At 46.6% G+C, this 15,756-nt stretch overlaps 1 protein-coding gene and 1 long non-coding RNA gene across 3 annotated transcripts in view; both read left to right on the top strand.

The window, feature by feature from the left end:
- LZTS1 (leucine zipper tumor suppressor 1) overlaps nucleotides 1-4,667 on the top strand; it is a 43,348-nt gene extending 38,681 nt beyond the window's left edge. For both annotated transcript variants that reach the window (XM_081890964.1, XM_081890965.1), the window contains one exon: nucleotides 874-4,667. In XM_081890964.1, coding sequence (XP_081747090.1) covers nucleotides 874-1,542 — 669 coding nt within the window. In that variant the 3' untranslated portion in view covers nucleotides 1,543-4,667. The remainder of the gene's footprint in view (nucleotides 1-873) is intronic.
- The window catches only part of LOC309358321, a 59,375-nt gene extending 52,075 nt beyond the window's left edge, over nucleotides 1-7,300 (top strand). Inside the window, exon 2 of the long non-coding RNA XR_014163451.1 lies at nucleotides 7,211-7,300. This is a non-coding gene — a long non-coding RNA (uncharacterized lncRNA). The remainder of the gene's footprint in view (nucleotides 1-7,210) is intronic.
- The last annotated feature ends 8,456 nt before the right edge of the window (nucleotides 7,301-15,756 follow it).

Below are 15,756 nucleotides of genomic sequence, written 5' to 3'. Positions count from 1 at the left end.
CCCCACTCAGTCATGAAGTCACAACCTCTTAGCCAACTTTGCATGGTTATTGTAGGGATTAACTGGGGAGTAGGATGAACCATGCGCCCCTTGGAGAAAAAAAGGTGGGATGTGAATAAGCCTAAAGCATTCAATCAGAAACTCAACAGTAAAAAAGAAATAAAAACACTGGAGGCTTCAGGAAACCACGCAATAGTTCAGAAAGCAGGTAGCCATGATGAAATGTCTGCCAAACCAGTGTTTCTCAACCTGTGGGTCCCCAGATATTGTTGGACTACAACTCCCATCATTCCTAGCCAGCATGACCAGTGGTCAAGGATGATGGGAATTGTAGTCCAACAACATCTGGGGACCCACAGGTTGAGAACCGCTGGCCTAAACAAATAGGCTGGCAGCAAACACTTGACTCAGTGGGTGCTAAATGGATTTCGTCTCCCAGGAGGCTCTACAGACCTTCTCCCATGATTACAACCCAACTTTCCAGGGGCCACAGGAGGCAAAATTGGGGAGAACAACTAGAATTTACCCTTTTTCAGTAGGCTCGTTTATACACATACTCTTCTCTATCCTCCAGCCAAGCAAGCAAAAGGCGTTATCTGAATTCAAGGATATATTTCAGACAGGCAAAAACACTCTGGATGTGAAGCAAGGCCAGGAAGGGGCGAGGTCTGGGGAGAGGGGGTGTGGCTTGAGAGAGATCTTATGGCCAGCTGGAGAGGCCAGGAGGGCTGCCTTTGGCCTCTGGGCCTGAAGTTCCCCACCCTGATCTAATCACTGCTTGTCTACACTAAGCTTAGTTGTACCATAACTTTGGCCTTAGGAAGGCTGATTCCTGTATGACACCCTGGCTGTTGTTGTCGTATTTCCCTCCAGGTGTGTCAGAAGTCTGGTGAAATCTCTCTCCTGAAGCAGCAGCTGAAGGAATCCCAGACAGAGCTCAACAGCAAGACCAACGAGGTCCTCAACCTGAAAGCTCAGCTGAAGGACGTCCGAGCAAAGATGGAATTGCTAGATATGAAAATCCAGGACCTGGAAGATTCCCTGCGCGCCAAGGCTATGGAGCTGGAGGTGTGCGAGAATGAGCTCCAGCGCAAGAAGAACGAGTCGGAGCTCCTGAGGGAGAAGGTGAACCTGCTGGAGCAGGAGATCGCAGAGCTGCGGACGGAACTCACCATCCTCAGGGAGCAGATGAAGTGTGGGGCGGCCTCTGCAGGCCTGGAGGGGAGCATGACGGAGGAAGCGCAAGCCCTATGGCGGGAAGTGGAGAAGCTGAAGGCCGAGCTGGGAGAGGCTCAGGATAGCAACCAGCAGATGACGGCTGGCTTCCAACAGGAGCGGCAGACCTGGAAGGAGGAGAAAGAGAAAGTCATCCACTACCAGAAGCAGCTTCAGCAGAGCTACCTGCACATGTACAAACGGAACCAGAACCTGGAGAAGATGCTCCAGCAGCTGGCTGCAGGGGAGGATGGCAAAGAGCCTTTAGACCTTGACCTCCATGGAACTGATGTCCCTTATGAGGACATCATTGCCACTGAAATCTGAAGGGTTCTGCGTCATCTTGCCCGCTCTGGAGAGGAGATGCGTCTTTCAACTGGGGGGGAGGAGATTGTGTGTGTACAGTCCAGGAGAACCACCTGTTTTCTTGGTTGAGGTCCTTTGCCTGGCCAAAATGGATCACCAGCTGTTGTCCTGCCACATGTTAATGGTGTGAGGCACCAACCCCAACCCTGTCATGCCCAATGTATCCTTCTGGGAGTGCTATCCCGACTAGAGTATCCCAGTGAGAAATATAAAGGGAAGTGGGGGGAGGGGCCTTACCAGTTGATCATTCTGCTAGGATAGAATCAAAGCAGCAGCTGCTTTCAGTGGAGAATATGCAATAATCTCCATGCCAATTACCACAGGCGGCTGCTTCTTGCCCATGACCCAGATATCAGTTCCCAAGGGCTACTGGAGTGCCAGCCATAGCAAATGCCATTATAGCTCTCCTGCAGCCACTAAACTATGGGATGAGGCCTGTTCATGCTCCGCGAGCCTCTCTGTTGCCATGTGAGAAGACATTTTTAGGGGGAAAGTGCAGGATTTGGCCACTTGTTCCTTTGTTAGAGTCCGTCATCACAGGTTGTCAAGAATATCCTGCAAATTCTTATTGACCAGGGATACGTAAGTGGTCAGGGCCGGCCCTACTATTAGGCAATGTGAGGGATCTGCCTCAGGTTGCAGATGCTGGGGGGCCATGAGTGGTGGAGAGCTGTGTGTGCCAGGCAGCCTGCCCTGCAGCTCCTAAGGTGCCCTGTTGCCCTCAGGTGTGGAAGACACCATAGTTGAAGCAAAATTCAGTTGCCTACCCAGTCAGCTTCTATACATGGAATACAGAGACAAGAATATATCTTGTCCTTTTCCTCAGAGAGGATAGCAATAGGATTCTGAGATACTTGGGGATCAGATGGAATGTAAGGCATTTATGTGTTTTCTCATCTGGGAGAGAACAACCTTGTTCCACTGGTTGCCTGTGGAGAACCCTCTTTCTCCAGCATACTTCTCCTGTCCAAAGTAATGGGCTAGTGTTCTAGGCTACTAGAAGCCATAAACTGGCAAATCAGCCACCAGATCTTCCTTGTCATTGCTTGGCATTGCCTCTTCCATGAGCAGGTAAAAGCTGGGAGAGAGGTCTATTTTTATTTAATGTGGGAGTGGGAACCGAAATGGTGTGTGTGTTGAATGGGAATGTTTATATTCAGTTATTGAAAATGTGAATATTTTTATGGAGTTTTTGGGAAGGCTTGTTTTTGGCAAATATCTCGTGTTTACTGTCCGCATTACCTGTCCTCTGTTTTGCCAATAGGGTTCAATCTGCACTATTTCTAACAGTATTACGCCTTTTAAACAGTCATGGTTCTCCCCAGAAAATCTTGGAAGCTGTAGGTAAGGGTGCTGAGAGTTATTAAGAGACACCTATTCCCCCTGCAGAGCTACCCTTCTCAGAGTGATTTAACAATCAACCCTTCTTCCTGGTGAACTCCCGTAATTATAACTCTTTGAGGGGAATAGGGCGTCTCCTAACAACTCTGATCACCCATAAGATACTAAAGTTTCCATGATTCTTTGGAGGAAGCTATGCTTGCTTAAAATGGGATAATGCAGCTTTAAATGAAGGGTGCAGGTATGACCTTCAAAGGGTATTTTGAACCCACAGGAAACCACCCCCTTCTTTTATTGAGACACCCCAGGAGCTGTGAAATGCCGATGGAATAGGACGGAGGAAGGACTAGGCCAGAGTGGTACAGCAAAGTGGAGTTCTTAAAGTAGTAATTCTGGAACACAAACAGTTGGATCAAAAGGTTTAAAACTCTCTTCTTCTCAGGGGCAAAATAATTGATCAGTTAACAATCCAAAGCAGCACCTGTTCCAGACAGGCACTTGTAAGTTCTCTGCCTTTGTATGGAGCTCGTCCCAAGAGAGCCCCAAACCAACCAACCACAAGCTAGCAGGGAACCTGCTTCTTCCCCACTGGCTGTGGAAAGAGCCTGCCGGTTGCCAGGGCGACACAGGGCAGACTGTATCTCAGTTCACCTATTCTTTTATAAAAGCGCAAACTAGGTAGGCTACCTTTTAAATGTGAACTAAATTGAATTCCACCTCCATCCCTAGTTGCTGCTGTGAAATGTACAGCAAACTTCTTGCAGGTGGCATGGTATGTTCCACCTTGTTCGACTTTCTGGGGAAATAGAAAGGAAAGGATGGGGAAAACCTCCGCAGATTACTCCCAGCTTGCAGTGGTGATTAAAAGCATCACTCTTGGGCTTGTGAACACGAAGCCCTGACAGTGTTACTGTCCCCTCTTCTCTGCCTGCCTCCCAGCCAGCTAATTGGGTTTATGCACATATGTTTCTGATTAGCAGAATTTGCATTGTTAATTGCAGTCTCAAAACCAGCCTGCTCCCTGGTGAACCGCCAGTGACCCCATGGGGTTAATTACCTCTGAGTAGGAGGGGCTTGGTGTAGTCTACTTGCCATATCCTGCTGATCCGATCAACTTTCCCCAGTGCCTGCCTGCTGTCTTTCTCCTCCCCTCCATCTACCTCACCTAAGGGCAGGGGACCAGCTGTTGGCAGACATCATTAAACTGGCAGCCTGTTTTCCTACTTAAGCCTCAAAGGCATCTTTTGTAAGAGGGCAGAACACCTCCGGTACAATTTTGCATTTGCCCCAAAGGCTTAGCTCAGCTCCTCCAGATGACCTGTTTATTGAGCATCCCGTCCTGATTTGTGCCTAAACAGAAGTTAGGCTATGTCTGGTCTTCATTCGAACATTCATTCTGATTTCTTTGCCAGGAGATTATACAACGATTAGCATTGGTCCTTAATTCATCCTGATTTGGTGGTAATAATTGTTTGTTCATCCCACATTTGCCAGTGCATCTCCCCATCAATTTCCCAACTACAAAAAGTCAGTTTTGGGAGGTGGGTGGGTGTTTAAGTAGATGTGTTACACTCGGGCGACTGAGTGCTTTAATCAACTTTAATTGTGCAATCCTAAATTTCAGTTGTGCTCCTGCAGAATACTGACAGTGTGGAGGTGGCCTGTGTTTGGATCACCTGGTGCAATTTTTTTTCTCTAAAAGTGTAGTGCCTGTAGTATTTTCCTTCCATAAGTAATGGAACGAGGGATTACCGTATTTTTTGCCCTATAGGACACACTTTTTCCCCTCCAAAAGTGAAGGGGAAATCTGGGTGTGTCCTATGGGGCGAATGCAGGCTTTCGCTGAAGCTTGGAGAGCAAGAGGGGTCGGTGCGCACCGACCCCTCTCGCTCTCCAGGCTTCAGGAAGACATCCACAGACTGTTTCCCAAAACGTCGGGCGCCATGAAAGCAGAGTGCCCGGCGCTTCGGGAACACCTCCGCAGCCTAGGCTCCCCACCCTGCGGATAGCAGCCTGCTGCCCGGCGCGTGGGGCACCCTGAAGCAGAGCGCCCCTCGCGCTGGGCAGACATCGGCCAGCCCCACAAGCTCGGGGGACAGCAGGGAGGCGCAGCGCCGCCATCCCGCTGTTCCTCACCTGGTTCGGTTTCCCCGACCTGCTTTTGGGGGGGGGAATAAAATTTTTCCTTTATTTCCCCCCAAAAAAACTAGGTGCGTCCTATGGGACGGAGCGTCCTATGGGACGAAAAATACGGTAACTATAAAAGAGGCAGCGGGTGTTCCCTTCACATATTTCCTGTTACCCCTTGCTCCCCTAGCTTTTGGTCACAGCACATTAAGATCTTTGACCGCACCAACAGTTTAGGAAACTTAGCAGGTGGCTTAAAGAAGCCTTGTTTGTCTGCTTCCATGCTCCACCGCATCTACAAGCAGAAACTTCCAAAAGAGAGCAATAATTTGTCATGTAAAAGAATTGGATCTCACCAGTTCCCTTCCTTGTCCCCCATCCGCACCAGTGGCTTGAGCTGATTGTGTATAAATATTTTGAAGTCTTCTTGAGAACACATTCATTCCCACAGTCTCACTGCCAATGGGGATGATGATTTGAGCATTTCAAATCTGAATGGTGATTATGTCTTTTTAATATTGAAAGCAGCAATGACAGCAACTCTACTAGTGCTTTAAAATAAACACATGACCCTAACTGTGCGGCCAGGTAAATTAGTCGTTGTGGTCTTCGTATCGGAGAACACAAAAAACAATGACAGGAGTTTGCAGCAGGTTATTATTATAATATATTTTTACCCTTCTTTCTTTGATCATGATTTCCATTTTCTTTTGAGACATTGGGCTCCCTTCCCTGACCTTGAGTTTTTATGAGTTGACATTTTTTGTGTTTGGGTGCCACAGTAAACTATGGTTTATTGTGGTGGGAATGAGACACACTGAGTCTTAGAAAGGAGATTGGGAGGCGTTTTTCCCTTCTGTTTTTAATTGACTACAACTTGGTGCATTATCCAAACCTGAGAACCCATTGTTAATCTCAACAATGATTTGTTTTGAACAGGTCAACTTAAAGCCATGATTTATTAAAATGCCCGGCTCCAAACATGCCCTCATCTGCTCCCTAACCATGTTGACTTTTAACAAGCATGTATTTGGAACTCTGCAGAGGAAAAGAGGCTGCAGAAATTTTTTATAGCGAATCAACTTGAATCCACTCTTTTCTGCCACTTCTCCATTCAAATGGAAATCACTTCTGAGTAGACATGTGTAGGGTTGTATTGTTTATCTTCTCCCTCTACCACCCTGGCTGCTTTTTCTTTTTGTAAAGAAAATCACCCATCAGGGTTTAGTTATGCACATCTTCAAATAATGCTTAGTTAGAACTTCAGCTGGTCACTATAGCATTTTTTGTAGCATCTGTAACTGGCAGAAACAGCCTTGCAAAGCCGGTGGTGGTTTCTAGCTGCCTTGAAGATCATTCTCAGGAAAACATCCTGACTGGGAACAAGTCCACAGCTATGCCATCGCCCCAGTTCTTCCCACTTCCTTGTTATTAAAGGATGAGGCCGCAGTCTGTTGTATTCCTTCTGTTCCTATTTGCTTTCCAATATCAGGATTCATGCCATTAAGAATTGCAAGGAGTCCATAGGAAATTACTTTTCTCCTGTCTATAAAAAATTGTTGGACTCCAGTTTACCTCTGATCATTTTCAAATCCCCCTCAATACAGATTAGAACCTTCTGGTTTTAAAACTAGCACCTAAGAGCTTCATGTAAATTTAAGAATGAGAGGTGCAGAGAGATGCCAGAAAGCTGTCATTGACCACATGGATGGTACAATATTTTTTTTATATTATATTTTTATTAGTTTTCAAATACAAAAACAAATTTATACATTCCATACATCTTAATTACATCTTACTTCTCTTTTTTGACTTCCCTCAATTTGTCTGCCATTCCTTCCTATTGTTACTTTTTACACATTTCTGCCCTTTTAACCCTTTCCCCTCACAGAGCTTCCTTAAAGCTTACAAACGTAATTTTATTATCACTCAGTTTTTGCATATATTGGATAAACCTTTCCCAATCTTCTGTAAATCTTTGATCTTGTCGATTCCGGATCCTTCCTGTCATTCTGTCCAGTTCTGCATAATCCATCATTTTAGTTCTCCATTCTTCTATCATAGGTAATTCCTCCTGTTTCCATTTCTGGGCCATCAATATTCTTGCTGCTGTCACTGCATATAAAAATAACTTCTTTTCTTTATCTCATTAACTGTACAGTGGTGCCTTGCAAGACGAAATTAATCCGTTCCGCGAGTCTCTTCGTCTTGCGGTTTTTTCGTCTTGCGAAGCACGGCTATTAGCGGCTTAGCGGCTATTCGCGGCTTAGCGGCTTTAAGAAAAAGGAAACAAACTCGCAAGAACTCGCGAAGCAAGCCCATAGGGAAATTCGTCTTGCGGAACGACTCAAAAAATGGAAAACTCTTTCGTCTTGCGCGTTTTTCGTCTTGCGCGTTTTTCATCTTGCGAGGTACCACTGTAATGCCTAGTAAAAATGCTTCTGGTTTCTTAACAAATGTATATTTCAACATTTTCTTCATTTCATTATAAATCATTTCCCAAAAGCATTTTACCTTCTTACATTCCCACCACATATATGGTACAAAATAGATGTGGATAGTCAATTTGAGCATGGTGTCCCTCCACACTCATGTTGCATATGTGCTTAACCTGTAATGTGTGAAGCAGACCTTAATTTGCAAGCGATTTGTAGAGCTCTGCATTTTAGCAGTGTACGAGGCCTTGAATTAGAAGGCTGAACACAGTGGCATTCCTGTTTTCCTGAAGTCTTGAAACAATGCAGGCTCCTAACCCTGTGTTCATAAACATTTCATAAACATTATGCTAGAGAGGACCCGTGACAGGGAGAACTTAATCCTTTCTCCACCCACTAACTTTCTGTGCAAATATTTCCCAAACTCCCAGCCCCCGCATTGCTTTTCACACACACACAGCTGTACTCCAAGACTCAAAATGTGCCACCCTCCCACAACTGCAATGCCTTGATAAACACACAGGTATTTGTTGAGAAAAGACTGTAGTGACCCAAATATTACCACACACACTCCCCCTCCCCCCAAAAACTCCACCCTGGATTGTATGAAGGCTGTATTTGGGTCAATATGCTCCGTCACCCTGCCCTAAGTTGAAAGAACCCAGATTGCACACAAGGATGGTCCCTCTCTCCACAGGGCTAAATTTATATCTGAATCCACTGGGTGGTTTACTACTGAAATCAGGCCCGTCTTTAGCAGATGCAGCGCCGGGGTGCAAATATCCGCCCAGCACCACCGAAATTACCACAGATAGTGTTGGGGTGGCCGTAGCTGTGCACTGCCAGCCATCCGAGGGGGGTGCAACTCTCCCCCATGCCGCTGCAGGAGAGTGATCCCACAGAGGTTTGGGAGTGAAGTAGCACCCCTCCCAAGCCTCTTTGGGAGGAGAGCGATCCCCGCAGAGGCTTGGGAGGGAAGCTGCGCGCCCGCCAGCCTTATGGTTGGCGGGGTGCAGCTGGCTGGCGTGCAGGAAAAGGGGAGGCCGCCAGCAAAGCCGCGCAGCTCCCCCACCTGCTGGGGCGCCCCTGAGAGGCCGGCGCCCTGGCACAACACACCACTAAGCCCTATGGGAAAGACGGCTCCGACGGAAATGCTAGCCAACATGCAGCCAACCCATGTACAGTATTTCTGCACCACAGGATAGGCCATCTGGGCATTGTCTTTCTGCCGCTGTGCAGCTGAGCTCTGGGATCTGTCCAGCAAATTGGCCCTATTGCTACTACAAGTGTTGCTCCAGCACATGTGTGAGTCCAAAGCCATCCCCACTTAATAAAGAGCCAATCTGTACCTGGAGCACACGTTCCCAGCTGCAAAGCACAGCCTCAAATCTTGTGTGCAAGTTCTCGCCCTGGGTGTGAACCTAGAACCACCATCACTATTATTTTTATAGCATTTTTCATTCGGAGGATGCATTGCTGTCTTACTCTGCTTGTCCTCCTAACAAATTTGAGAGGCCGCCATGATTAGTCCTGTTTTAACAATGAAGGTAAGGATTAGTACTTTCTAGGCACTGGGTGCTATAGTCGCATGTGGTGGCATTGCTTTTATATAGGCACTATTTCCTACCCTCATCTCTAAAATGGGAATAAATGTGTGACGTACCTCTCAAATAGAAGTTGGGAACTTGAGGGCCCCGGGGCCAAATGTGGTCCTCCAAGCCTCACTTTCAAGCAGAGGCATCAAGTTCTGCCTAACTTGGGGAGGTTGGAGGTTTGTCACATGCATGTGACTTCACATGTGTGACACACGCATGTGATGTCATGTGCATCAGGAAGAAGCTGAAAGACCTGCCCCAAGGAGGCCCGGCCCCTCAAGAGTGAGGGGAGGGCTCATCCTCATCCCCACATACTTTCCTGAGGTGTCCTCAGCCCCGTAGAGTTGGTGTCTATGCTTTCAAGTCAGCTTCCATGCAGTTAGCTAGCCCAGTCAGTGGTTTTCCTGGGTGTGGGGCAGCCATTTTGTCCTTCACCAGCTCTGATACGCATTACAAGCCAGACACAACTGTCCTGTGATACAGAAGAATGATGTCCGTGCCACATCTGGACCACTTCTAATATGGACTAGAATTCCCCCTGCGCCAATATTTCATCAGCATAGATTAAAAGTATGCTGTGATGGGGAATCTATGCCCTTTTCTTATTTTGAGGGGTCCTTGGGCTGGGTGCTCAAGCCTATATTTTTTTCACCCCTCTTTCCTCCTCGCTGTTTCTGCCGCTCATTTTATGCGCCTCTCCTCCTCTGTCATATATGCACCAACTCTGAGAGGAGGCGAGAGGAGTCAAGGTTGTGGAAGGTACTGGTCCACCTTGCTCATTTTGCCCCTTGCTCTTGTGGAGAGGGCAGGTGAACAGGAAGAAACAGGTAGGAGGAGAAGGAGGAGTTCAAGGAAGCTCTGAGGATTAGCAATGGACCCCTAACAGGTGTGGGCCTCAGCAGGAGCCCTGCAGTGCCAAAGCTTGCTATGAGTCCTTCCTGTTGCTGTTCAAATTGCTTTGATTGTGACTTAGGAATGGATGAATCTGTCTTTTTCAGTTGCAGCTTCTCATTATCCCAGTCATACCTTCAGTTCTCCACATGTCTGCAGAGGTTTGCGAAACACTGGTCCTTGCTAAAATTCATCTGTATTTTAGTGTGCATGTCACCTAACAATAAATGCACATTTTATGCAAGCCATTTCCCCTGGTATGATGCATTTTTATATGTTATTTTCACCAATGTATGCATTTCTCTCCACACTTTCCAATAATGTATGCATTTTTGTACACATTTTGGGCTTGTGGTTTTTGCAGGCGGGGGGATTAGAGACGTGTGAACTTGAAAGTTAACTGTGTTTTTGTTTGTATCATATTTCAGGAACTGGGAATAAGGTGGGTTTCCATCGAATTATTATTTTTATTACTTTATTTGTCAAATTGGTATACTGCCCTTCATCAAAGATCACAGGGCAGTTCACAACATGAAAATACAAAATGAGAACACAAAATACATCATACAACAAAAACAAACCAATAGCTCCCTTCTACAAATACATTTAACAGACCGTAGAGTATTTAATCAGCCAGAGGCCTGGGCTATAGAGAAACATTTTCCCATGGCATCTAAAGATATGGCACAAAAAAGGCCTATTCCTGTGTTGCCACTCTCGGGGCCCCTCATGAAGCGAGCACACAAAGAAGGATCTCAGATGACGATCACAGGGTCTGGCTTGGTTCATATGGGAAGTTATTTTGGTCCTGAGCTATTTAAGGCTTTAAAGGTCAAAACCAGCACTTTGAACTGATCCCAGAAATTCATTGGCAGCCAGTGCAGTCAGGCCAGGATCGGTGTAATATGCTCAAACTGTCTTGCCCCGGTGAGCAGCCTGCACCAGCCGAAGTTTCCATCCCGTCTTCAGAGGCAGCCCCTAGTATAACGCAAACTGAAACAGACTTCTCCCTCATCTCCCTTTTGTCTACAGCCACGTTGACATGTATTTAAAATGGTTTCATTGCCACTTCAAACAGTCGTGGATCCTGCCAAACAATTATGGGAAGTGTTGTTTGTTAAAGAGCGCTCAGAGTTATTAGGAGACCCCTTTTCTCCTCACAGAGCTCCAATTCCCATTGTTCCCTGTGAAGAGGGATTGGTTGTTAAACCACTCTGGGAATTGTAGTTCTGGGAGGGGAATATGGGCCTCTAAACAACTCTCAGCACCCTTAACAAACTACAGCTCCCAGAATTCTTTGGGGGAAGCCATGCCTGTTTAAAGTAGTATCATTGAGCTTTAAATGTATGGTGTGGATGTGGCCTATATCAGCGTGCTACAAGAAAAGTAAATAATTTATTTACATTAACGATCCTGGAAGTGTAAGACTTTGTGTCAATCCCATAAAGCATTAAGGGGGTACAGAGAACCCCCAGTCTCACCAGCCATGCACACACACATACACCCAGTCTAATGTGACAATAGGCTTGTTCACACGTTCCGCTGAACACAGGTACCGGCTGCCCCTACACTTGTACAAGTGTTTGTGTGAAAGAGTGTGCACGTGTTTATTTGTACAGCTCAGCTACTGGTCTGCACAGGCTGTTCACGTATTCAGAGGTGTAACGTGGCAGGGCCCACCACCCCGGGTGCACATTCAGGAGAGCACAACTGGGCCGCAGCAGTCCTGAAGATGACTGGCAGGGAGGTGGCTCCCTTTTCTGGTCTGGTAATGTGCAGCGTGCATGTTGCCTGGGCAGCCGGACGGGCTGCGAGTGGAGAGCGGGCAGCCGGGCAGGCCTTCCCCTGCTGGGGCAAAGCCCCCTCTCGCTGCCCTTCCCTTTCGGCACCTCAGGATGGCATGACACACTTTTCTTGCACCATGGCCCCTGCCGCTGCTGGTCACGCTGGGTTGCTGCTGCGCCAGGCAGCCCCCTCAGCTCCCTCCTGCCCCGGGGCCACCGCAGACCCCCCAGACAAGGCCCCCGTACAGGAGCAGGCAGCTGTAGGCACAGCAGGGTGCCACAGGAGCGCCCAGTGTGGACATAGAAGCAGCCACGCAAGCTTTGGCCGGAAGCATGCTGGCTCCTGGGCCAGACCTGTGGAGGTTCCTGTGGGCATGCTACGGGTAAACAGCAGCACAACACCCTTTTGCACCTTGCCCCGGGCACTAGCAACCGACGCTACGCCACTGCATTCATTGATTGTTACATGTGAATAACCGTATGAGTGTACAGCCCAGCTACTTCTGTACACAGGTGCCCAGACGGCAAACCCAATGAATGTGATATGTGAACACCCCCTAATGACTGATGCCTTTGCACCAATGCCGTGTTTGAAACTGATAGTCCGCATTGCCAGCATGTTGCCTCCCTGGCTCACCTGGGTGAAGCCAGAATTCAGGCTGTACATATTAATATTATCACTGTTTCCCCCCCCCCTTCCATTGAGCTCTTGGTGGTTATTTATTTATTTATTTATTTATTTATTTATTTATTTATTTATTTTTACACGTTATTTCTGGTGACCAATGTAGACTTGATTTTATGTTTTTATGTATAAATAAATTTGTAAAAACCAGAGTCGCGCTGTCTTGAATATTCCTTTATTTTCTTTGAGTTTCCTGAACGGGGAGAACTGCTATGAAAATCAGCCAGCGGGCCAGCCTGCTGCAAGCCGGTGGGTGATTTCCAGAGTTGGGATTGTTGGAGTACAACAACTTCTGAAGGGCACCAGGCTGGCGGAAACTACTATAGGCAATGATAATTTAGAACACTGGCTTTTTTTTGTCTAGCTACCTATGTTATCCACAGCTGCAATCGAAATTATTCAAGCCCCATTGCAAATCGGTTTTATTATCAAAAATTTTCAGACTTTCAGCAGTTTGCAATGAGCAAATCAAACAAAAGCCAGTATAAGTTGCATTTTCAGCCGGATTTGGAAAAACCACTTGAAGCATCCATTGGGTCGAGCTATTTCCGAGCACGTTTCCGAGCACAATTCAAAGTGTTGGTGTTGACCTTTAAAGCCCTAAACGGCCTCGGTCCAGTATACCTGAAGGAGCGTCTCCACCCCCATCATTCTGCCCGGACGCTGAGGTCCAGCACCGAGGGCCTTCTGGCGGTTCCCTCATTGCGAGAAGCAAAGCTACAGGGAACCAGGCAGAGGGCCTTCTCGGTAGTGGCGCCCGCCCTGTGGAACGCCCTTCCAGCAGATGTCAAAGCGATAAACAACTACCTGACATTCAGAAGACATCTTAAGGCAGCCCTGTTCAGGGAGGTTTTTAACGTGTGATATTTTACTGTATTTTTGGTTTCTATGGAAGCCGCCCAGAGTGGCTGGGGAGGCCCAGCCAGATGGGCGGGGTATAAATAATAAATTATTATTATTATTATTATTATTATTATTATTATTATTATTATTCTTTCAATTGCTTTTGTTTGATTTGCTCATTGCAAACAGCCGAAAGTCTGTAAATTTTGATAATAAACCTGATTTGCAACGGGGGTTGAATAATTTCGATTGCAACTGTGTGTTCTCTCTCTTTCTGAGTTTCTCTTTTGTGGTTCCTAAACTGCTTTACATTCAGAGAATATCCAAATAGTGTGCAAAAATAGGCTACAAAACACAGGGCAGATATAAGAAAGTATTTTTTTAAAAAAGTCCAATAAGACCTTCAAAACTGTGGAAATAAAATGGGGCACTAATGTGAAGAGAAACTTTTGACATATGTCACAAACATAGCAAGGCTGGGTCTTGCTTGGTTTCAGAGGCAAGAGAATCCTGGAGAATTTGGGCCACAGAAGAAGTCTTTGAGTCACAAGAGGCTTTGTCACAGGGACTAGTTGCAACATCAACTGATATTCACTGTGTTATAACAATTTTAAGGTCTTAGATATATAATAAATGTTCATAAATGTACCATGCAAACACGTACATAAATATATAAACCACACGTCTGAAGCAGCGCAGGAAGACAGTCCTGAAACCATTTTGACTCCCAGGCTGACCAAATGTTTCTCTGCAAGGAGGGAGGAGGTGGAAAAACCTTCCCTGTTACAGGAATTGGGTAATCACCATTTCAAAGCAATGGGCAGACTACCAGGAAAGGCAATCAGGTAAGGCATTATCAGATAACCTGGCAAACAGGAAAAACAACAACATTCAAATTTCTGTTGTAGACCACCTTTTCTGTGATGTAGGTATGATGTTTGTGGGTTACACCCCTTCTGTGATGCATGTATGGTGTATGAAGGGGTGGTCTTGAGCTCTAGGGCAGGGAATTTAAAATGTCTACAGTATATAAGGGCAGACACACCTTGGTTCTGGGTCCTCCATCCTCCTGCATGTGAGGGGAGCACCCTGTTGCAACAGATCAATAAAGATCAGTCTTACTAGCTGCTTTGCTTCTCAATATTCTCTGGCTGGCCTCTGTTATTTTCTCCTACCAATAGGGAACCCATGTAAGGACTCTATGCTGGCTCTTGGATACCCCATAAGGGAAAAGGGGCAAATTTTGTTTACAACAACTGGCAAATCTTAAGTGACTGCCATGGGGTGCAGATGGAGCTTGGTATCATCTACACTGACTTTCCAGGGTTTCAGGCAGGGGTCCTATCCTGCCCTAGCTGGAGATGCTGAGATGTGAGACATGCTTGTTCCACATGCACAGCCAAGGCTCTATGACTGAGCTACAGTGCTTCCCATCTAGTAGCCTCAAGCGTCCAGCAAAGCACACAATTGAGAGAGGAGCCGGTGAATTAACAGGGAATTCACCAGGACCAGGGAGTTTGCACACCGATGTGACCTCGCTGAGGAATGGACATGTGTGAAGTGACCCCTGGCAGGAGACCCCTGACTTTGGCAAGTGGAACGACGAGGCTGCGACTGCAGCTCTTAATTAGGATGAAAGCGACAAGCCCAAAGGATGGCAAAACAAAATTAAATTCCTCCCTTGTTCCAGGTTCCTGGCTGTGACAAGCAGATTGGACTATTTGCTCGTGGCAGATGCTGCGCATAATGTGCGCTCACACGTGTGCTCACCTTCTTGCATGCATTCTTTCTGCCATACAGGAGCCGCTAGGAAGCAGGAGCTGTGACTTCATTATGAGGAAAGCACACCTGCTACCTGTAAAAAAAAAAGGAAAAAGGAAAAACCCACCTGCAATAAATAAGAAAGGGCTTCATTTTGATCACCCATGAAACGGTTTCAGCAGAGCAGATGTGCTCCTGGCTTAAAACTTGGCGTGTTCAGGCAGTGATCACCTCGGTGAGAAAAATGTAGATCTTGCAGTTTTCTAGGTATCATCCTGGTTTGTCTCCTTCCCACTAAACATGTTTGTGTAAGTGACTTCAGCACCTTATGTGTTGTTGTTCCTGCATTGCAGGAGGTTGGACTAGATGGTCCAGCCTTTGCCAACTTCCGGTGCCCTCCAGAAGTCTTGAACTACAGCTCCCATCAACCCCAGGAAATACAGCTGTGTACTCTCTGGGGGCCTGCAGCTAATGAGTATAATTGTCCAAAAACAGGCTGGCCAAGGCTGAAATCCTTGGCAACCCCAGAGTCCATTCCCTATCACTTTGTCTGCTGCTTATGCTAAAGAGTGGAGAAGCAGTTGCCTTAAAACACCTGGACCCCAGCTGAAGCAATAATCTTATTATCCATCATTGCTCAAACCTGCCTCGGGTTTCTTTGATCTCACATGTGTCTGTAACTAGATCATAAAACTGAACAGTTGTGGTGTAAG

Source organism: Podarcis melisellensis (genome assembly GCF_964234715.1).
Source record: "Podarcis melisellensis genome assembly, chromosome: 15".
In the NCBI taxonomy this organism is placed as follows: Eukaryota; Metazoa; Chordata; class Lepidosauria; order Squamata; family Lacertidae; genus Podarcis; species Podarcis melisellensis.
The sequence above is the reverse complement of the archived record's forward strand: the minus strand, read 5'-3'. Positions and strand labels throughout refer to the sequence as shown.